Source organism: Clupea harengus, chromosome 7 (assembly GCF_900700415.2).
Source record: "Clupea harengus chromosome 7, Ch_v2.0.2, whole genome shotgun sequence".
Taxonomy (NCBI): domain Eukaryota; kingdom Metazoa; phylum Chordata; class Actinopteri; order Clupeiformes; family Clupeidae; genus Clupea; species Clupea harengus.
The window spans coordinates 5432379-5454290 of record NC_045158.1 but is presented as its reverse complement, the minus strand read 5'-3'; the positions used below and the strand labels follow the sequence as shown (position 1 = coordinate 5454290).

The window sequence follows — 21912 nt, the reverse complement described above, 5'->3', positions numbered from 1 at the left end:
TAATTGCATAATCAAGAATTGCGCCCAATTCAGGCGTAATTTCTACGCAATATGCCTTTTCCCCCCATCGTTCAAACACACCGAGTACAGCGCTTGCCTTCTGCGTAGGAGTAACGCGTATCTATTCAGGAAAAGTACTTGTACCTGAAGTACACTAACTAAACTAAGTCAATTGTAGAGACAGAGCAGCATATTTATTTCACCTTCCATGTTTATTTTGACGTTATAGCCTCTCGAGCGAAAGCTACCCACATGGCATGGCATGGCAACCGAAGGTATCTGAAAACCCGTGTCCCCTGTCCACACTACAAAGTCAAAGTCAAAGTCAGTTTTATTTGGCACACACGACACACAGCAACACACATGTGCATTTTAGGGTGGCGACACATGACACACACACACGCATGTCAAAGAGGTCGCAGTGGATTTTTCCTCTGCATTTCCCATCCTGGACTGTCCAGGAGCAGTGGGCAGCCTTTATGGCGCCCGGGGACCAAGTTAAGTGATCCGTCCGTCTTGGTCAGGGACGGACAGGAGAGTGTTCTTCTGCATGTTTTTCTGTTGGGGTTCTTAGTGGAGGAAACCCCTTGTGAACACAGGGAGAACATGCAAACTCCACACAGAAAGGTCCGGGAGATAGCCCACCTGAGCACTGAAGGCCTGGGGAGAACCTGCCCCCAGTACCAACAGCGCCCCATGCGGAAGTCGAACCCAGGACCTTCTTGCTGTGAGGCGGCAGTGCAAGCACCTGAGCCACCGTGCCACAAAAAAATCAGGGGGAGAGCTCGAAAGCAGTTCCCCACTACCAGAAATTGTGCAGTCGAGATTCCTACATTTGAGGAATTCGCCCTGGACAAACAACCTTCTTGATCATTGTATCGCCCCTGCCAGGTAAGTATCCTACAACGCGAACGTGTGGTTGCAGTTATGTGTGGGTGTGTTTACATGTTGGTGAAGCCTGATAGTCTATCAGTGATTGGAATGTGATTGTGAGACTTGTTTTTGTGATCCAAGTGGATGTTAAAATCTGAGTTTTTATTGAAGTAATAATCAGGGTGGATAGGAAGTCAGAGAACTTGGATAGAAATTCAGTGTAGGGCCCAGGGGGTCTGTGTAGTCTCACAAGCGACTGGTTGGGCGGTTTTCCGGTTTAGGAGACGAAGAACGAGAACTTCAAAGGATTTTAATTTAAATTCCAGTCTTGGGGAAATACCTCAGTTGGCTACTCCACCAGGATTACAGCTGAAAAGGGGGAAATGCCTTATTATACTGTATCAACAATTATAGCAATTACCAAAATTGTCATAGAACATCATAGCATGCATCTTCTTTTCATCAGTCAGTGTGTGTGTTCCATGTTTCAGCTCTGGCATATTGTGTGTGTGTTTGAATGTTTGTTTGTTTAGGTTAGGATGTACACACCAGTTGTGGATATGCATATTTGTCTCTGGGGAAATCACTTTCTCAAATTCCAGAGAGGTCGTGGTCTAGAGTAATTCATGCCTACAATGTACTGGGTTTGCTCAAAGTAGACTTAAAGATGTGGTAATGTTGTCCACCCATGTTAAAGTGTCATCATTTTCTGGAAATATGGCATGACTTCATGACTCATACCAGTTGCAGTTTCTGATAATGCATAGTTCTCGGTCATGTTTCCTTCCCGTTTCCAGGAGCATGTCCATATTCTTCCATGCCATGCTCTGGAATCTTTGCTCTTGATATTTTTCAAATAAGCAACAATTTACTTTGTTGAGGGATTTGGTGGATAAGACTGCGTAGAACTTCAAAAGTTGTAGGTCAATATTTTTTGGCCTCCTAACGTGTCACATCGGTCATGCTGAAGATGTACCATCTATATTGGAGGTTGTATCACTTTTCTCATTAGTCAGGTGTATGCGTATTAATCATGGCGTCAATAATCATCATCACTGTAATTTGTAGAGATGGCTAAATCAAATAACTCTGTTATGAATTCTCAGGTTATTTCTGAAAGCCTTTCAAAGTCTGATTGGTAGCCACTAGTGGGCGAGTCACAACCACCCTTTGCATTGAACTGATACATTTCTTGCGAAATGGTACTGTGTGATAAGGACCTGCAGGCACGGCTTGCCCTATTTTACTTTAAAGCAAATACTGAAATCAAATCAAATATTTATAATCAAGTTGGAGAACTTTTGCCGTTGGCCAGAGGGCACATACACAATGGACTCACTATCTCTATATCTTTCTCATGACTCGCATGTTCCAGTAAAATACTTTACTTGAGCGACTGTTGAGGCGCATGTCCGTCACCGTGCGCAAAATTCGATGTAAGACCTTTTTTACCAATGTTTTTGAAGACTTTATTAAAACGGCTACTTCAAAAAACCCATTTAATCCCACCACCCCATGTTAAAAAATAGCTCTTGGGGAATTGCCCTAGCAGCACCTTTGCGCTCGCCGTGTGTCTCCATGACAAAACCTTTCATTAAGCTCGCAAATTCCCTTTTGGGAATGGACCATGACAACTGAACGGTGAGAATCGTTGTCTGAACAGGTGCAAAGCCTGTGCTGGTATAGGGTAATAATTGCATAATCCACACCGCCCACTGGAAGGGTCATAAGACCGTCAGCTATAAACTTGGCAACTCACTGCGCAAGAAATTCAAAGAAGTTATGGAGCCTTCAAACGAAACCACCGTGTGCAATCACCCTGTGAAGCACATCTTCAGAGGAACATTTGTGCACTCAACCCAGGACACTCCTCTTAAAATACTAGAGGATAATGTTTTAGGAGTGGACGACGACGGAAAGGTTTGCAATTCCCCTTAAAATGACAGTTTATCAGATATTATTGAAACAATGGCACAGTTTAATATGCGGAATAGTTACTCACTCTTGCCGAATATCCACAACGCTAAAACAACATTGGAAATAATAGGTTACATTAGTGTAGCAGCGATATGGATGACACAAATTAAACAATGTTTTGTCATATAAACTATTAATCTGGCAGTCTGTATAAAATATGCCTTTATATAACTCGCATTTAAACAAATACCTGTGTGTGACTAAAATCTGTGCTTACATTTTTACATTACAAATTATTTCCTCACTGTGTAACTGTTCAAATAAATCACTTTAAGTTGACCTGTAAGTAGACCACAGTACTACATCATTGTTTTCTTCTTGGGGTCAGATTGCCTTCATTGAAAGCGGTAAAGATGTGGTTAGCCTTTCACACAAATGGGGATTTAAAGCCTCAGATGTCAAACAACTGGAGCTACAGTGAGTGCCTTACTTCATTCTTACACCAATGACTAACTGTTGTACCTTTAATAAATACTAAAACTAATTATGCCAGAAATCTATGTTTTCCTTGAATAGATCTCACAGGTAGCCTGCATCTCTTACCCAGGGTTGTAACCTGGGTTCGAAAATCAGTGAGGTCGGGGGGATTTAGGGGAAATTAAAGTTCTATAGAATACATACAAAGGCAATTTGACTTGCGATTCCTTTGTGTATGTGGTGTGTAACTTACATGTTTCATGTAGTTTCTTTAGTTTTTGGCTTACCTAAGAAACAGACTTATGGTACTCTGAACATTTTTGACATTTTGACTGGTCTCTTCCTCTGTCCTATTTGTTTTCTGTGAATATGGACGTTGTTAAATGACACCCTATTAGCAATGTGTTGATAGTTTACTGTAAGGTAGCTGAGAAGAATGAATGTATTTTGTAATTTTTATGCAACAATACTTATAGTTATACTAATAGTTTTTATATTAATAAGCATTGCTGCTTGAATAATAATTAAAACATTATTTTGCTTTAAAATTCACTCGTGGAGTATGAAGCAACGTTACTAAATAAAATAGGCCAAGGCTGAATTTGCGAATTTGGTTTGAAATGTGTCATACTGTATACCTGTTCTTGATAGTTTTTTTTTTTTTTTTTACACCAATGATGTTGTATGAAACAGTACAATGAATGACATAGCCCACCCTTTGTCATGACCAGTGTTCGCATATTTAACATGTTTCAGGCTGTAGCCTATATGCTGACTCTAGATGTGGTACCAGGTTACTATTAATGTCATGGCAATCATTGCTTTTGGACAGAATGCAGTATGCTGCCAGTTTATAAGCAATCCATCTGCTGCCTATGCGTGCCTCCAAAATTAACTGCTGTCAGTTTATGTTTCGTGACACTGAGTATTGGCAGGGAAAAGCTGCACATCCGCATCCTCTCTCAACTGTACAAATCTGTAAAAGTTGTATAAATTGAGAGATTCTCAACTGTGGTATTTTTCATTCAGTTGTATTTTGCCTCAAATCTTATTTTTGGATCTGACCTCAGTGGCCTCATGAGTGGTTACGGGCATTCAGTTACCCACAGTAAAATATATAATATGCCTAACGTTCATATCGGTCATATTCCATCTCTTACTTATTTCTTGTTACATCACTGTCTGATGAGTTACTGTGATGATTTCTTTTGATAGTGAGTTCATTATGCCAGGACTCGTGGATACACACATCCATGCATCCCAGTACAGCTACACAGGCACAGCTCTGGACCTGCCACTTCTGCAGTGGCTCAACACCTACACGTTTCCTGTGGAGGCGAAGTATAAAGACCTGACCTTCGCAGACAATGTCTATAACAAAGTTGTGGTGAGTAGGAATGATAGGGGGGTAACAGTAGAAAGGGTACTGTCTTCTGTTAGACTGTCAGTTTAGCTTAAGGATGCAGCATGTTGCTTTTGCTTTGAAACCTAAAAATAATTGTAGACAAACAATAGTGTCATGATGAAAAGAAGGCATTGTGTTTGTTACCACACTGATGCCTTGAAAGGTGTGAACAAATTCTCAAAATATACTGAAATTATGTTGTGGACAGAGAATGGACATTGACTGGCTGTAAATATTAGGAACTTATCTTATCAGTGTTCTTTCAGAGTTGTATCTTATAAATCTACAAGCATTTATATTTTGACAACTGAGACGGTGTGCTGCACATTTAGCCTAAAGCTTCGAGCTTTAACATTGACTTTCCAATTGTGTTTGAACAGCATCCAATAGTCACTTATTATCTTTGTCAGATGCCCTTATTGCCTTTACCAAAGCTTTCACAGTTCTGTGGATGAGTTCTGTTGATGCACTGTCATAGTGGATGATGCAATTTGACCTTCCACGCTTGCATATCTACCTACAAATCAAGTATAGTTATGCTCTTTGGTCTGGCCTTTCGTTTGTGTTTGGGCATTTAAGCAAGTAAGTTATGTAATGTCTGTGTTTGGCAGGAACGTTTATGTTGGTTCTTGCTATTTACATTTGTTTTGCTTATTTGTTTTCTAGAGAAGAACACTCATGAATGGCACCACAACAGCCTGCTACTTTGCTACCATACACACAGATGCCTCTCTACTGCTTGGTGAAATTGCAAGTAAGTTACAAAAGGGAGTCCCACACATGAATACATCCATGCACCACACAACTACAGACACCCAAACACATATTCACACTCATGTGCACGGACACACACACACACACACACACACACACACACACACACACACACACACACACACACACACTTTCATGTGCTTAAATTGAACGTCTAGGTCATATCTGACCTAGTGCTTAAATTAGCGATCGTGCAAAATGTGCAGCTCTCAGCTTTCATCCCAGTCCTATTCCTGTCGTCCTTACACTGTACTCTTCCTAGCTAGGGTTATTCCTGTCGTCCTTACACTGTACTCTTCCTAGCTAGGGTTATGTTCACCTGTTATGTGGAAGTGAGACCTGTGGCTTGCTGTTCTGCTGGTGAATATGACTTGCAAAAACTCTAATTCAGAATAGTCATATTCATGACTATTCTGTTCATATGTCATATTATTTGTAAGCTCAGATGGCTCATGCACGTAGACAAGACAAGTTTATTTATATAGTACAATTTCTACACATTGGTAATTCCAAGTGCTTTATAAATGAGCATATAAAAGAACATATAAAATAAGAGATTAAAAAAGGTAAAGTGTATTATAAAACAAAATTTAAAAATAAAAGATGAAAAAGGAAGGTAAAAGAACATATAATAAATAAATAAATAAATAATTGAATAAATAGTAGAGTGCGTTAGATCAGTTAACAGAAAAAAGTATCTGAAAACCACTGGATATTAGGCCACGTCCACACGGAACCTGGATTGCCTGAATCCGGAAACATTTTTGGATCCGGTACTTTTTTTAAATCACGTCCACACAGAACCGTGTCAAGAAAATTCTGCGTCCACACGGAAACGCTGGAGCGGAGCGCTTGAGTCCGGTGTAAAGACGTCATGGAGCATGCGCATAAAGTGACAGAAGACAGAAGTCGAGATCCAACTAGCAATCTTCCATTTTCTAAACGACTTCTCTACCACCTGAAATCACTGTTACCACAGCACTCAAACAGGACTAGTTAGAATCGCGCACTTCGCCATAACCCTTGTTTGTGTTAAGTTACCATTTTGAAACTTCCGTCTATAATACAAATCTTTTCACGTCAGATTTGCTCATACAGGCTATTGCTGACACTTTTAAAAAGCGGTTTTGAACAATGTACTGATGCAAATAGATTAAACAGAATATTAAAGTGTGGCTAGTTGATGTCATCCCTTTCTTAACCAGCTTCTTAACAAAATCGATTTAGTTTATGTTGTTGCTGTTATGAAGTGACCTAAGGGTTCAGGCTGAGGTTGCGAGACAGGGCGTGGGGCGTTCACGTGGAGCAATTGTTCCATGTTTATTGATTTACTCGTGTTGACAACCTCTACCTGTTCTTTAGAACCCTGTTAAGTAAAGATTTATTGTTATTCTCTCTACCTCTGAGTTTGAGTCGTGTGTGTGAGTTCAGCACATCATCACTACCTCCCGTTGTTTCAAAGTCTAGATTTCAAACTGGGTAAAGTTGGTACAGTTCTCCATCTATATGTCTAACGACATAACGAGTCACCAAGAATGAGTGTTGTGGGTTGAGCAGATGGTAAGACCCACTTTCTTGTTGGTGCCCAACTTTCTGGTGTTGTGGTTTGATCGCTTTCTACTTTCAGTCTCTTCCCTTGGGAAATTCTTCCCAAGTCCCTGAGGCATTCAAATCTGCTCTGCAGCCTTAGCGGAGGGATTCCCCTGGGACTACCAGCACGTTGTAGTTTGTAGATCTGGCTATATTGCTGTTATGATCAGTGGTGTAGTGGTTCCTGGAGAAGTGGGTATACTCTTAATTTTTTTAAGCAGCCCATACAGCAAAGGTTAAACGCCCTGTTTTGAGAAGTGGGTATACGCAATGCTGACTGAAAAATAAGTGGATATACTCCGTATACCTGCGTATACCTGACTACACCACTGGTTATGATGCCTGGGGTTCACAGGTTTGGCTACATTTGGGTTTAACGTGTCGAGGTAATTACAGACCTTTTAGCATTTCTGTTTTTGGGTCTGGCACCTTGCCTGACAAACAATTAACTACCGTACCGGGGCTTTTATTTACTTAGGCTGCACAGCGTACCGGCCTGTATTTGGGGAAGGCTTGTATTAGGAGCAGGTCTTTATTTCTTACGGCTCTTCAGAATGTTCAAAAAAGTTCCGTTGATTTGAATGGGGCACCCCAACGTTAGCAGGTCTGTAATTTCTTGATATTCACCACCTCGAAAAGTTAATGACCGCTGTCATTGGCAACGGGTTTTGTGCTTCTAATTCACATCTTTCATAACATTCTGCAAGAAGTCCGTCGTTTAACGTAGCGAAAATTGCACATTGACTAGCTATGTCAGGTTTATGTCTCTACTACAGTGAGGTAGCTTTCACTTGCTCTGGTGGTCCAACTATCAGTGGAGAGAGCTAGTTAGAGTGTCTTCCCTGATAGCAAAAGAACAGGTGACCACTGATGGCCCAATGGGGGCAGAGCTGGCGATCCACTGTTGGCCCAATAGGGGCAGAGCTGGCGATCCACTGTTGGCCCAATGGGGGCAGAGCTGGCAGTCCACTATTGGCCCAATAGGGGCAGAGCTTGCTGGTGACTTACAGACAAACAGCTCACCGTTTTGCCACTCGCTTTAAAAAGTAATTTTTCACCTTGAGAGCCTTCTAGTAGCCTACCATGAACTTCTTCTCTTTAGCGACTGATATGCTAAAATAGACTATGGCAAGGATATGATTTAGAAATTCCAGGAATTGCTAACCCTTTATATTATTTTCTTAATATCCACACCCAGTTATACCAGAGATAATGGTGGTCCAAATGAGACATCATATTAGAAGTGTTTTGAGTAGCCAACAAAAGCGAAGCAATGCTTGCAGACTGTACTTTGTTTGTTTACAGTCTTCTTACCCTCCCTGAACACTGAATCCAAAATGTTCCCACACAGCGGATTAGAAAGCCTCTCCAAATTTGCTTCTCTCTGTCTAGCTAGTGTCAAGTACATTTTGTGTTTAGTTTCCCCTCTGTTCTCCATGTCCTATATGCATACAGAGTGCTGATAGGCTCCAGGGAAATTCTGACAGACTCCAGAGATATTCTGTGGATCTGAATGTACAATGTGCAGGCAGTCTGCAGCGCAATGAGCAAGTTTGGGAAATTAAAGGAAAATTACATATACCACGGTTCACATATTGAACCAGCATTGTTATGCTTCGACATAATATTGTGTACTGTTGCATCCCTAGTCATCAACTAAGTCAAACTGAATAACATTGCTGAGGTGATTATTTTCTCTCTCCCTGTTCTTTCAGACAAGCTTGGACAGAGGGCATTGGTTGGCAAGGTGTGCATGAACTGTAACAACGCTGTTGAACACTACAAGGAGTCCACCGAAGAGTCCAGTGAGGAGACCAAACGGTACAAGTTCACAAGTTCACCAAACATCACAAGTTTAATATGTCATTCAAAGGTTTTAAGTTTTACAGTTAAAGTTAATCGGTTACTACCTGTAGATAGAGGTGTCATAAAGAATCTGTCAACTGCACTATAGTAATTCAACCTCTGGTCCTGACAGCACATTCCTTTGACATCATGTCTCAAGACTTACTTTCGTTTAAATACTTAGAAGGACAGCGTAAATAAACCAAATGAATCATCTAAAGCAAACTGCATGCTAAGTGATAATGTTTTTTCCATTTTAGTTTCATCCACGAGCTCCTGAAAAAGAAGGTAAAGTCCAAGATATAATTAACTGCATTTAAATGAGCAGAACCACTCACTTATATTTGACCAATAATCACAGCAAGATCCAGATGTGCAGGGAGGTGCTGAAAGGCCAGTGGGACAGTAGCAGATCTCAATTGCACTGCCTACATGAATAGGAGAAATGAAGTTCTTGATCTCTGTACTATTTGATGTTCTTGAACTTTACACCCCATAGGTGCCTGAGAACCGTTGTATGGAACACTGGAATATAGTATTCTATAGACACATACAGTGTGCTTAAGTTTTTATTTATATTTTAATTTTTTTATACAGTATCCCCACGTTAGACCTGTAGTGACCCCTCGCTTCGCCCTATCCTGCTGTTCTGCTCTTATGCGTGACTTGGGGGACATCGCAAAGAACAACAACCTCCACATTCAGGTGAGGGGACGAATGGCCAAATACACTCCCACATCCCATGCAAGTCCACGAGTTCACCTGATCTCGAAATGAGACATCAAGAGCAACTGGTTGCACTCCAATTTCGTGTACTGTTTCTATTACTATCAGGACAATTATAACATCTACTGGTTCAAGTTCAAGTTCAAGTTCAAGTTCAAGTTTATTTATATAGCACACTTCATATGGCATACATAGACACAATGTGCTTTGACTGAATGTATTTGGTGAATGTATACATTTATTGAAATTAGTTTAAATGATTGCTTTTCACAGAGCCATATCAGCGAGAACAAGGAGGAGTGTGAGGCGGTCAAACAGCTATTCCCAGAATTCGAGTCATACACCGATGTTTACCTGAAGCACAACCTCCTCACGGATAAGGTATGCTTGGGTGTTGCTGGTGTGGCTCGACTGATTTCAAATTTTCAATCCCTCTACTTCCTGGGATTACACTGCATGTGTGTGAGATGTGTGTCAGACCGCAGTCTCAGCTTTTAAACGTTCTGGGTCACCTGAAACCTACGTCCTGTTCCTTGCTCTGTAAACTGAGCTCATTGATTATAGAGCAGGGGTATCGCTAGTAGGGATGCACCCGAATCCGACATGACTAACATACATCAGCTACATAAAAAAAAAATTCATATCATCATATAGGCCTACCAAAAGATAAAAATGCCCATTCTGTTTGCAATATATTACTTTGTTTTCACTAACTAGTCATTTCAATTACTACAATTTATCGAAAAGTGATCGCTTTATTCTGTAGGTGCCCGATCGAGTCAGCGTTTAACTAAAGATGCGTCAATGACCTGTGCAGATTTCTTATACAAACTCAAACTCCTAAAGATATCACCTATCGTTTTGAACTGTATCTGTTAATATCCTCCATAAAAAAAAAGAAGAAAATTGCATTTCACTGTGTAGGCTATTTCAATCAATATTCAATATTACATTAAGATATAACATATTGTATGTATCAACAATAGGTTTCCAGGACTTTTGACTGCCAAATATTTTATCGTTATTCCAAATAGACAGAAACAAGTTTAGGAGATGTACATGTGCATGTGACAGACGAGTGCATAATAAAATCAGTTGAGACTTGTTGTTGTTGTTGTTTAGTGTCCGCTGTAGAGGTGTGGGCGAGGGCACCGGCGCAGCCCTTTGCATCATCAGACACATGTTGGTAGCAGCTGGTGGCTTGTGTGTGAACTGGCAGCATACACTTAGGCAAGACAAAGCAATTATTTTTATGTTAAGTTCCGAGCATGGTCCTCAATGCTCCATATCTGCATGAGCATCCACAGCTATCGGTTCTTTCTTATCAATTTTCGGCACTTGGTCTGAATTCTTGTTACAAAATACAGTATCTGTTGGTCTCTCCGGTTAGTTGAGTCCAAAGTCTAAAGTCCGCAATTGACGTCATCCAAAGTTGCTTTCATAGGGGTTCCTGCAAACCAGCCTGAGTAACTCAGACTGTCTGTCTCTTGGCGGGCAGCCATGTTTACTTCAGGAGAGGTTGATCATTTATACCAGAGCTGCCAACTCTCACGGTTTCGCCGTAAGACACAGGCTTTTGCATGTTTTCACACGCACTCACGCCACACATCCAATTTCGTAAGATGATCTTAAGATGTCTATGCAGCGAATAGGGTTACAGATGCGCTCCGTAGCGCCAGCTACCCTCGGGGAGTTTGAAAAGTGACGAAAGCTGAGAAATTGGATGTGTGGCGTGAGTGCGTGTGAAAACATGCAAAAGCGTGTGTCACACGGCGAAACCGTGAGAGTTGGCAGCTCTGTAAAAGCCTCTGTAAACTTTGTGTTTGTTGTGAACATTTGTGAACATTTTGTGAAGTTGTGAACATTTTAGCCAATTATGTATTATGTCTGATACCCAGCTGATGTGATAAAGCTGGTGACTGTGTTTGGTGCATTTTTGTTGTTGTTGCTACTCAAGGAGATTCAAAGGTTCATAGCCTCTAAGGTTGTGAGAGTGCAGTCTGGTACTTGGAAGTGGAATTTTAGGGCTATTTCCTTACAGTGGTGTCATTTTTCACTATGCAACACTTTGCCACCTTTTGAGGTATGTTTTTATGAGCAACTCATTTTGGTATCATCTTTTTGATGGTGTATGATAATGTGAAGGACAGATTAACACACCTGTCCTTCCCACTAGCTGTGAAGGCCATGCACTATGTATTGTTCTGGTTCGGGTCAGAACACACCGTGAAAATGCAAGAAAAGCCTTCACAGTACAATTAAATTCCTTTCTCGAAGAAAAGAACACCTTGGAAGTCTTTCATTCAGGTTTCAGAAGATATCACAGTACTGAAACCGCTCTCACCAAAATAATTAGCGACCTCAGACTAAACTGTGATGCAAATAAAGTCTCTATACTTATCCTTGTTAGATCTTAGTGCGGCATTTGATAACGTTGATCACGACATCCGAATCAATAGACTTGAAAAGCTTATTGGGTTATCTGACTGTGTATTGAACTAGATAAAAACATATATCAAAGGAAGGAAGTTTTATGTTAGTCTAGGAGACCATATGTCTGAGAAACATGAAAGCTGCTACGGGGTTGCACAAGGGAGCTGCTTAGGTCCATTACTCTTTTCTCTTTATATGTTACCATTCGGTGACATCATCAGAGAATATGGTATAGATTTTCATAGCTACGCGGATGACACACAATTGTATATATCCGCTGAACCTAACGATGCAACAGCCATAAACTCCATTACCAACTGTTTATTGGCAGTAAACAAATGGATGAACGATAACTTTCTAAAATTAAAAAAAAAAATAGGACAAAACTGAAGTCCTACTTATCGGCCCCAAATCAAAAAGAGAGATGCTAACAAAGAATCTAGGAGGTTAAACCCGCTGGATTAAACCTGAGGTGATAAGTCTCTGTGTCATCCTGGACTTTAAATTTCGACTCCCACATTAACAAAGTCACCAAAACAGCTTTCTTTCACCTCAGGAACATAGCAAAGGTGCGGCCATTCATAAACCAAAATTATGCCGAGAAGCTAATTCATGCTTTCATATCAAGCCGGCAAGACTACTGTAATTCACTTTTGTGGCTTCAATATATCTCCTGTTATTCTCACAGATATTTCCCTAACGAATTTTCTAGTCCCCTGGGTGCGGTCACCTTCCTTAAGCCTGTAAAGGAGAGCTAGTGTCCCCACTGAAGCTACGCGCTCGGTGGAAGAAGACGAGAAGGCCTCTGAAGGAAGGGTATAGAAGGAAGGGTGGCCTCTGGGCGGAAACATAACTAGGGAAAATATTTAACAGGGTAAGGCGGAATCTATGAAGCAACACTATGGTTCCGACTGAGCTAAAGACCAGGCAGAAGGATTTTATTACTTTTATTAAATTTATTACTTTTATACCTTTTATCATGATTTTAGTAATCAAAGAAGCCTATCGGAACATCAGGTTCTGATACGATGTTGATCATTATTTTACTCAATGTATTGCTCTTGCTGCTTGCTTTTATTGATTTTATGTAAAGCACTTTGAACTGCAACTCTTGTACGAAATGTGCTATATAAATAAAGTTTTACTTACTTACTTACTTACTTACAGCACATGCACACGCATGCTAGTAAGCTTTTATCAGTGACCATTGGGTCATTGGTGATGTTTGCAAGGGGCTTGCATGCTTTTTAGGTAGCTCACTAGTTTCAGACCAAAACTCCACAATGCTGCTTTAAACAGGGTAAATCATTTCATTGAGTGTTGCTTTTTGTTATTGTGAAGGCATGCACAGTGTATCAGTATTTGCGTGTGATACCAGGACCCTATAGTTGCCTTGCCAGTGTTTACATTTACATTTACATTTTGCATCATTTAGCAGACGCTTTTGTCCAAAGTGACGTACAAGGGAGAGAACAGTCAAGCTATGAGCAATAGAGACCTAGTGTAACAATAAATACTACTTTACATAAGAAATAGAAAAAAGAAAATAGAAAAGAAAAAGAAGTGCAGGAATGTAACTGCTGTACTGTAAGTGCAAGTTAAGCAGTAGTCGAAGTCCCAGTTAGGAAGGGAGGTGCTCTCTGAAGAGTTGGGTCTTCAAAAACTTCTTAAAGGTAGAGAGGGACGCCCATGCTCTGGAAGTGCTAGGCAGTTCGTTCCACCAACGTGGAACTACAAATGAGAATAGTCTGGATTGCCGTACTTGCACAGACGGCAGTGCCAAACAACGCTCACTAGACGAGCACAATGTTATTTTATACATTGTAATTACCTTCAGCATTGATGTTTGTTTGTCTCTTTGTTTGTTTGTTTTTAAGACTGTGATGGCTCACGGCTGCTACCTGTCTGATGCGGAGCTTCAGGTCTTCCGTGACACTGGAGCCTCCATCTCCCACTGTCCCAACAGCAACATCTCGTGAGTTTCTTCTTCCTCATTCGCTTTTCTACAGACCTGTAGAGTTTGTACAGACATGCAAATCTTTTCTTTCTATGTGCCTATCTTAAGGTTGAATGAGTCTCGAGTTACAGCGTTGTTTTCTTTCTGTCTTTTTGTCTTTCTGTCTTTTAGGATCTGCAGTGGTTTGCTGGATGTTCGCAATGTTCTAAACCATAAAGTGAAAATAGGACTGGGTACAGGTAGGGTAAAAGCTTTAAAGGTTTAAAAGTCCAGTTAAATTATGACTGTATTTCCCCCTCTACCCTGGCCTGAACCGCCACACACCTCCCTCCAGTCACTGAACATTTGCACTAGCTTGTTTTCATAACTACTGTAGATGTCTCACCTATAGTGTATTTAAGCAATATAGTACGAGTGCGAGTGGGGTAGTTAAGGGATATTCCCACGGGTGGTGTTCAGCCGTAGCCACGAGGCCGGAGGCAACAACACCCGTGGGAATATCCCTTACCTACCCCACTCGCACGAGTACTATATTGCTTTTATAAAACAATTTTATAGTCAACCAATTAACCATTTAGACACAAAGTTATTGATTTAAAAATGTTTATTTCGCCAAAAAAGAGTGATTTATTATTAGCTGTGAAAAGTCCGAGTTGGGATGTCCTGGGGTATTCCAACTCATGGAACGTCTCTCGTCCAATCAGAAACAGCTAAATAATTCGATAGAACCCAATTGTTTTATAATCATATATATATCTATTTATTTAAAATTGTTGTCCATATTCATTGTATTTATATCATATCATGCCTCTTACCTCATCCATAACTTCTACTGCTACCTTCACCTGTACTTCCCCTGCACTTTACATATACCTATATCACATCTGCACTAATCACCACTTTTGCTGCTAATGTTTTTACTGTTCCTACCCCATATATCTTATATCATACTGTATATATCCTATTTATTTATTTTTATATAACCACTATACATATGCACTCACTCTGCACTCTTCTGCTTTTTGCACTTCTGGTTAGATGCTAACTGCATTTCGTTGTCTCAGTACCTGTACTCTGCAATGACAATAAAGTTGAATCTAATCTAATCTAATAAAAAAGTTTTGTATCTTGATAGTTGATTTTTAATACTTGATATGATTATATCTAAATGAAATAAGGTTATAACTGTTATGTTTACCTTAACTATTGTATAACAAACGTAATTAATGTGCTATACTTTTAACTTAGTGTGCAATCTCAGGTTTGGTGACAATTACCTTTCAACAGGTTTTAAACAAGTGTGCCATTAACCATTTTCAGACATTTAAAGATACACTAATCTAAAACCTGTCCTAGGATTTCAGTGGAAGTCACATCAGTCAAAAAAAAAGTACTTTGCCAAGTGGTCAAATTAGGAGGCAATATTTCAGTAACATCACCAAAGTTATTCACAGTCATGATATTTCAGTAAACACCGCACATTTAATGTGAATCTCCACAGATGTAGCTGGTGGCTACTCTCCCTCTATTCTTGATGCCATACGGCGAGCGCTGGACTCATCCAAAGTTCTCACCATCCAAGACCCCAGCCACCAGACCTTGACCTTCGAGGAGGTCTTCAGGCTGGCCACGCTAGGAGGGAGCCAAGGTAAGGGAGCGATTTTAGAAACAGTTTATTTCTCTCTTTCTTTCTCATGATAAAGAAACGGATGGTTGGTGGACATGGCACAGAGAGCACAGTGGTGTGACCCAGGCATTCTCATTGGGGGGTCTAACGGGGGAACAATCACTGAATGAATCAGCCAACAAGCCAATCAGGCCAAAGGCTTTTCAGGACTGTCAAAAAAAAATCAGCTTTTTTGATAACCTTTGTATCGGCAGACCTCGTTTAACATAATGTTGAAGTAGATATTCTACCCTGGAGTATATAGTCTACCATGTTTGACTGCCACCCCCCCATAATGCACCAGCTGAGTCCTTTCAGTTTTTACTCTAACGGTGCAAACCCATGACACCGTTAAGAGCGACGCAATATTCTAAATCCCATGCATTTCAACGGGAGCCAATCCATTGTGACGTAGACCACTGTTTTGGGCGAAGCGACAGATAAAAGTTGGAAAAAGTTGAATCCTATGCAAATGAGGAGCGATTTTTCCCGGCAGCGGCCAATCAGATTGCTAACTAGCTCACTAGTCCAGTCTGTTATGAATCTCTCTGCTCCACTCTGAGCTCATGCCTGGACAGTTTGTGTCCACTTTCCACTAGACCTGCTCGATCTACCCAGTCTCATTCGTGGCTGAGTGATACCCTCCGAACGCAGCGCTCCAATCTCAGAGCGGCTGAGAGAAAGTGGCACAAATCTGTAGCACCGGACGATCTTGCAAGCTACCAGACACTACTGGCCTCCTTCTCATCCAGCATCACTGCTGCTAAGAAGACTGTTTTCAATGACAAGATCAACGGTGCAACTGACGCTCGGAAACTATTCTCCACCTTCAAAACTCTACTCTACCCTCCTCCTCCTCCCCCAGCTACTAACCTCACTGCTGATGCCTTTTCTTCCTTTTTCACAGAGAAAGTGTCAGCCATCGGGAAACAATTCGACCAACTGTCTCCCCCCCTAAGGGCACAACCATCAATGGCTCATTGTTTCCTTCTTTCATCCCCCTCACTGAGAGGGAGGTCACCAAAATCCTAACAGGTAGCCGTCCAACTACATGTCCGCTGGACCCCATCCCATCCAACATCCTTCAAGCCATATCGCCTGCCGTCCTACCGGCAATCACACAGGTGATTAATGCTTCATTTAATTCTGGAACATTTCCTTCTCTTTTCAAAGTGGCTCGGGTAACGCCGCTGCTCAAGAAGCCGTCTCTCGATCCCACTCAGGTGGAAAACTATCGACCGGTCTCACTTCTCACGCTCCTATCTAAAACCATTGAGAGGGCAGCTTCCAAACAGGTCACAGAGTTCCTGTCGAGGAACAATCTCCTCGATCCAAACCAGTCTGGATTCAAAAGCGGTCACTCCACCGAAACAGCCCTATGTGTCTGTGACGGAGGCCTTAAAAACAGCTAGAGCAGCAGCTCAATCCTCGGCTCTCGTCCTGCTTGACTTATCAGCTGCGTTTGATACAGTCAACCACCGCATCCTTCTGTCCATACTGTCAAGTATGGGCATTTCTGGCAAGGCGACCTCCTGGTTTGAATCGTACCTCACTGGGCGCTCGTTCAATGTGTCATGGCAAGGTCAGCTGTCTGTACCTCACCGCCTCACCACTGGGGTGCCCCAAGGCTCGGTGATGGGACCACTTCTCTTTGCCATTTACACCACCTCGTTGGGCCCTATCATCCGCTCGCATGGTTTCTCCTATCACTGTTATGCCGATGATACTCAACTGTTTCTGTCTTTCCCTCCTGAGGACACCACTGTCTCGGCGCGGATCTCGGACTGTCTTGCTGATATATCCACATGGATGAAAAATCACCACCTGCAGCTGAACCTGGCCAAAATGGAACTGATGGTCTTCCAAACAGGTCATCCACCACAACATCAATATCAATATTGACTCTTTATCTCTTGTTCCATCCAAAACAGCAAGAAACCTCTGGGTCATTATTGATGACCAACTGACCTTCACGGCCCACATCGCCTCTGTCTCCAGGTCGTGCTGCTTTGTGCTATACAACATCCGCAAAATCAGGCCGTACCTAACCCAGTATGCCACCCAGCTGCTGGTGCAAACCTTGGTGAGTTCCCGCCTTGACTACTGCAACGCCCTCCTAACGGGCCTGCCGGCTTGCGTGGTGAAACCACTACAGATGATCCAGAACGCGGCGGCGAGTCTGGTGGGCACACGTCACCCCGCTACTCATTGAGCTCCACTGGCTGCCTGTAGCTGCTCGCATTAAGTTCAAGTTACTTATGCTTGCCTACAGAGTGCTTGCTGGTTCTGCTCCCACCTACCTAAATGCTCTTGTAAGGGCAAATGTTACACCCAGGACGCTGCGCTCGTCTAGTGAGCGTCGTTTGGCACTGCCGCCTGTGCAAGCACGGCAATCCAGACTATTCTCATTTGTAGTTCCACGTTGGTGGAACGAACTGCCTAGTACTATCAGAGCAGGGGCGTCCCTCTCTACCTTCAAGAAGCTTTTGAAGACCCAACTCTTCAGAGAGCACCTCCCTTCCTAAACTGGCACCTTGACTAGTGCTTAACTTGCACTTCAGCAGTTACATTCCTGCACTTATTTTTCTTTCTATGTCGTTTTTCTATTTTCTTATGTAAAGTAGTATTTATTGTTACACCAGGTTTTTATTGCTCTTAGCTTGACTGTTCTCTCCCTTGTACGTCGCTTTGGACAAAAGCGTCTGCTAAATGACTAAATGTAAATGTAAATGTATTTCCATACGGTACAATATGCCCACTCGAAGCGATGGAAGTGTATCGCGTCGCTGTCATGGGTTTGCACCGTAAGTGAGATAATTATGGTGCTATTATGTTTCCTCAGGTAAAGCATGGATGAACAGTCTTTCTACATTCCATCTGTCTTTCACAGTCTGATCTTTTTTCTTTTTTTTTGTCTTAAGCCCTCTCCCTGGACTCGGAGACGGGGAACTTTGAAGTGGGGAAGGATTTTGACGCCCTGCTCGTGAATGTGTGCGCACCTGAAGGGCCGATGGACATATGTGGTCCAGAGCCCCCTAAGGTATGAGCAGGATAATGCCTTATACCACCAAATACTCCTTTCCATCTGCTAGAAAGGAAAGGTTACTGAGTATTTAGAGACTTGAGGGCACATTAGAGTCAGTGGTTTTGAGAGGGTGTCACTGCCACCACCACCTGTGCATGAACTGTTGTTATGTGATACGGGTACATGCTTAAAAATAATTAATTTCAACTTCAACATCAGATTAGTACTTTGTTTGAGTTTGAGAGTAATGTTTGAAATCTACATGATCTTGACAGGTCCTTCTGGAGAAATTCCTGAATTTAGGTGAGTCATTCTTCAGCTATTGTGGTCACCACAATCACCAGTTACTGCCAGTCAAGCATACTTATCTGTGCTTTGCGTTCCTTGACCTACTAAGCTGTGAGGTTTTTTTTCTTCTTTTCGTTCACCCTGTCAAATTAACCCACAGGTGATGATCGCAACATAAGGGAAGTGTACGTGGCTGGAAGAAGGGTTGTTCCATTTGCAGAGACAGCTTCGTGTTAAAGCAGGGCTGCACTTCACCACTCTTCAGCGATGACCTTAAAGGGGAACTTGCCTGTTTGTTTATGTTTAATGTTAAGTGAAATGACCGTGATGACAGTGACGATCTTGTAATGCTCTTGCGTTGAGGTTCCATTAACTTAACATCAATGGAAAGCAATAGTTAACATCAAAGGAGCATTATTTACAGCAGTTAACAGCATCACCTAATGATTCATGTTAATTCAGGGAAGCTTAATGCAAAATAGTACCATAGCTCTAAACATAAGCCTCAACTCAAAGTTGGTTCAGGAAACCCTTAAATGACTCTTTCAATTCCTACTGACACAAAAACAAAAGATACGAAAGTATTTCAAATAATCACATGTATAAGTCATCACTATCTGTATTTTAATGTAGACAAAAGGAGAATTTGTGTTGGAAGTTCTCTAGTTCCCTTTAAACATAATAGGTTGATTTATATTTTTTTGTATACTCAGGTTGATTTAAAAATGATCATAAATAAATGACAGATATGGTGCACATGTTTTAAGTAACATGTTATATTTTCAGATACTGTGCTAATGCTCTATTGTTATGGCAAGTGCAATCCTCATCTATCTTGTCTTATTTTTTTTTGCTTTGTTTATTTGCTCAAGTGTAATGTTGTAATTCATTGCTTTAAAACATGTATATTTGATATGATTGAAATGGAAAACCAAATAGGCTAATACTACTTCTGTTTCTTTAAAACTGTTTTTTTTTTACCGTGTCAATGTAGGGACGATATACCAGTAACTTTCAAATAAACCAAAGTTTAAACTAACTTTATAAAGCTGTTGTTTTTGTGATACTTTATTATGTGGGTGATGCTACGGATAATGAATGTGACGGCACATCACAAAACCACTCATACCAGCCGGAGCACCTCTTTTTCTGTGTTAGTTTTTGACCTGTGAACTGTTTGGAGTGCTGTCTGCCTCACCTGCCCCATCTGTAGGTGACATGCCACAGAAAGCCATCTTAAACACTCACTGCCCTGCCACTGCCAGATGGCAACCAGTCTGGCTCTGTAATCATTAGCCAACAAACAACGTAAGAATGACTCAGTTAGAAACCTTTTTTATTCATTAGAATGTGACATAGTGTTAGTGTAATAAGCTATAACAACCACAAGAGGGAGCTAGTTCATTCTCAAACTAATCCACTTTCAGAGAACTCATCAAGAAATGTATATATAAAGGTAAATTATATCATTAGTAACTGTGGGTAAAATAATTAAGTGGGCTGTAACATACTTAAATCAATGACCCATCAAAGAAACCAATCTGGGAAGAAAGAAACAACTGACGCAATGTAACTTGGATAATATGGTAGTATGGTAAACTATAGTAAAGTTCATCTTTAAAAAATCCAAATCCAAATTAAGCAATGGACTATCCTTCATGTTATTTCACTGTAATTTATTTCTGTTTTTCTTGTGGCATTGTGGGACATGTATGAAAGCTTTGGTCTGGTGTTGTTGTTTGTGCAGATTGGTCAGCCTCACCCCTGTTCAGTTTGAATAATCAGGGACTGTACTCATGGCCAAGCTGGCCTGCTGAGTCGCTTTGGGAAGAAACAAACAATTCTCTTCATCCAAGCATGATCTGCTGCAATTACCAGGAGAACAGTAGCCACTCACGCTAAACCACACAACCTCACCCACTCTCCCCCTTCTCTTTCTCTCTCTCTCTCTCTCTTGCCTTTTTTCTCTCTCTCTCTCTGTCTCTCTCTCTGTCTCTCTCTTTTGAAACAAAGACAAGGCATCCAATTTAACACTAGCAAACCATTCAGAAATATTTACTTAAGGCTATACACAGCCAAATGTTACCAATGAAAATAAAACAAAAAACGTCTTGCTGTTTTCCACCTGCAGATTTCATCATTCTACTTTACGTTCCTGTGAGGTTGTTCAAGAGATGTCATAGGTGTCACTGAATAGACATGATATCCCACCAAAAAAAAAAAACCATATTACTTCACCATCTGTCAAAATGGCTCTGCCTCTCACAGATACCATATAGCAAAATGCCTGCACTCATAATTTGACTAAGCGCGGGTGTCAACACAAGCAGTGGAGGGTGCAACAACTAGATAGCAAGGGGAGGGGTGCATCTGGGAAGCGAGAGAGAGAGAGAGAGGACGAAAGAATGAGACACGTCAGAGCAGGGCATGAGTTGGGACCATGTGAGTGGGCGGGACAGGGGGAGGAGACTGTGAGTGGGCGGGTCTGGGGGAGGAGACAGTGTGTGAACCAGGCAGGGCTGGCTGGCGTGGAGCAGACGGTTGCGTCACACAGACCTTTCTCCTTCTTTCTCCCCTCCCCGCCTCTCCTGTGTGTGTGTGTGTGTGTGTGTGGTTTTTTTCTTTCCCCTCACACGTTTGAGTCACTGAAATGCTGACTCAGACCAAGCAAGATCAGTTTGGCTGGAGGGTCCTTGACTAGACTTCACAAAGCATTCTCATAAACATTCACACACACATGCATACAAACACACTTTCTTGTAGCATGCACTCACATGTTGGATTGTCAAAATACAGAGACATTTCTTCACACACAGAAAAATGAGCTAAATACCATCTTAAAGCGACTGAAAGTAAGCAAAAAAATTTTTGCCTCTCAAAACAAGTTGTGTTAAAACCAATGAATGGTACAGTGGGTGGTGACTACTTAATCATGG

General features: G+C 41.5%; 1 protein-coding gene and 1 pseudogene across 1 annotated transcript; one reads left to right on the top strand and one right to left on the bottom strand.

Moving 5' to 3' along the window:
- Window positions 1–774: 774 nt before the first annotated feature.
- On the bottom strand, window positions 775–899 carry LOC116221219 (annotated as a pseudogene).
- Window positions 900–2617: 1718 nt separating this feature from the next.
- gda (guanine deaminase) lies at window positions 2618–20020 on the top strand. Its single transcript, XM_012830380.2, has 14 exons — window positions 2618–2793; window positions 3179–3267; window positions 4483–4654; window positions 5339–5426; window positions 8752–8857; window positions 9142–9169; window positions 9479–9586; window positions 9881–9988; window positions 13918–14015; window positions 14169–14236; window positions 15499–15645; window positions 18585–18703; window positions 18964–18991; window positions 19137–20020. Exons 1-14 carry the CDS (start codon window positions 2656–2658, stop codon window positions 19211–19213), a joined length of 1374 nt encoding a protein of 457 aa, XP_012685834.2. The 5' UTR covers window positions 2618–2655; the 3' UTR covers window positions 19214–20020.
- Window positions 20021–21912: the final 1892 nt, after the last annotated feature.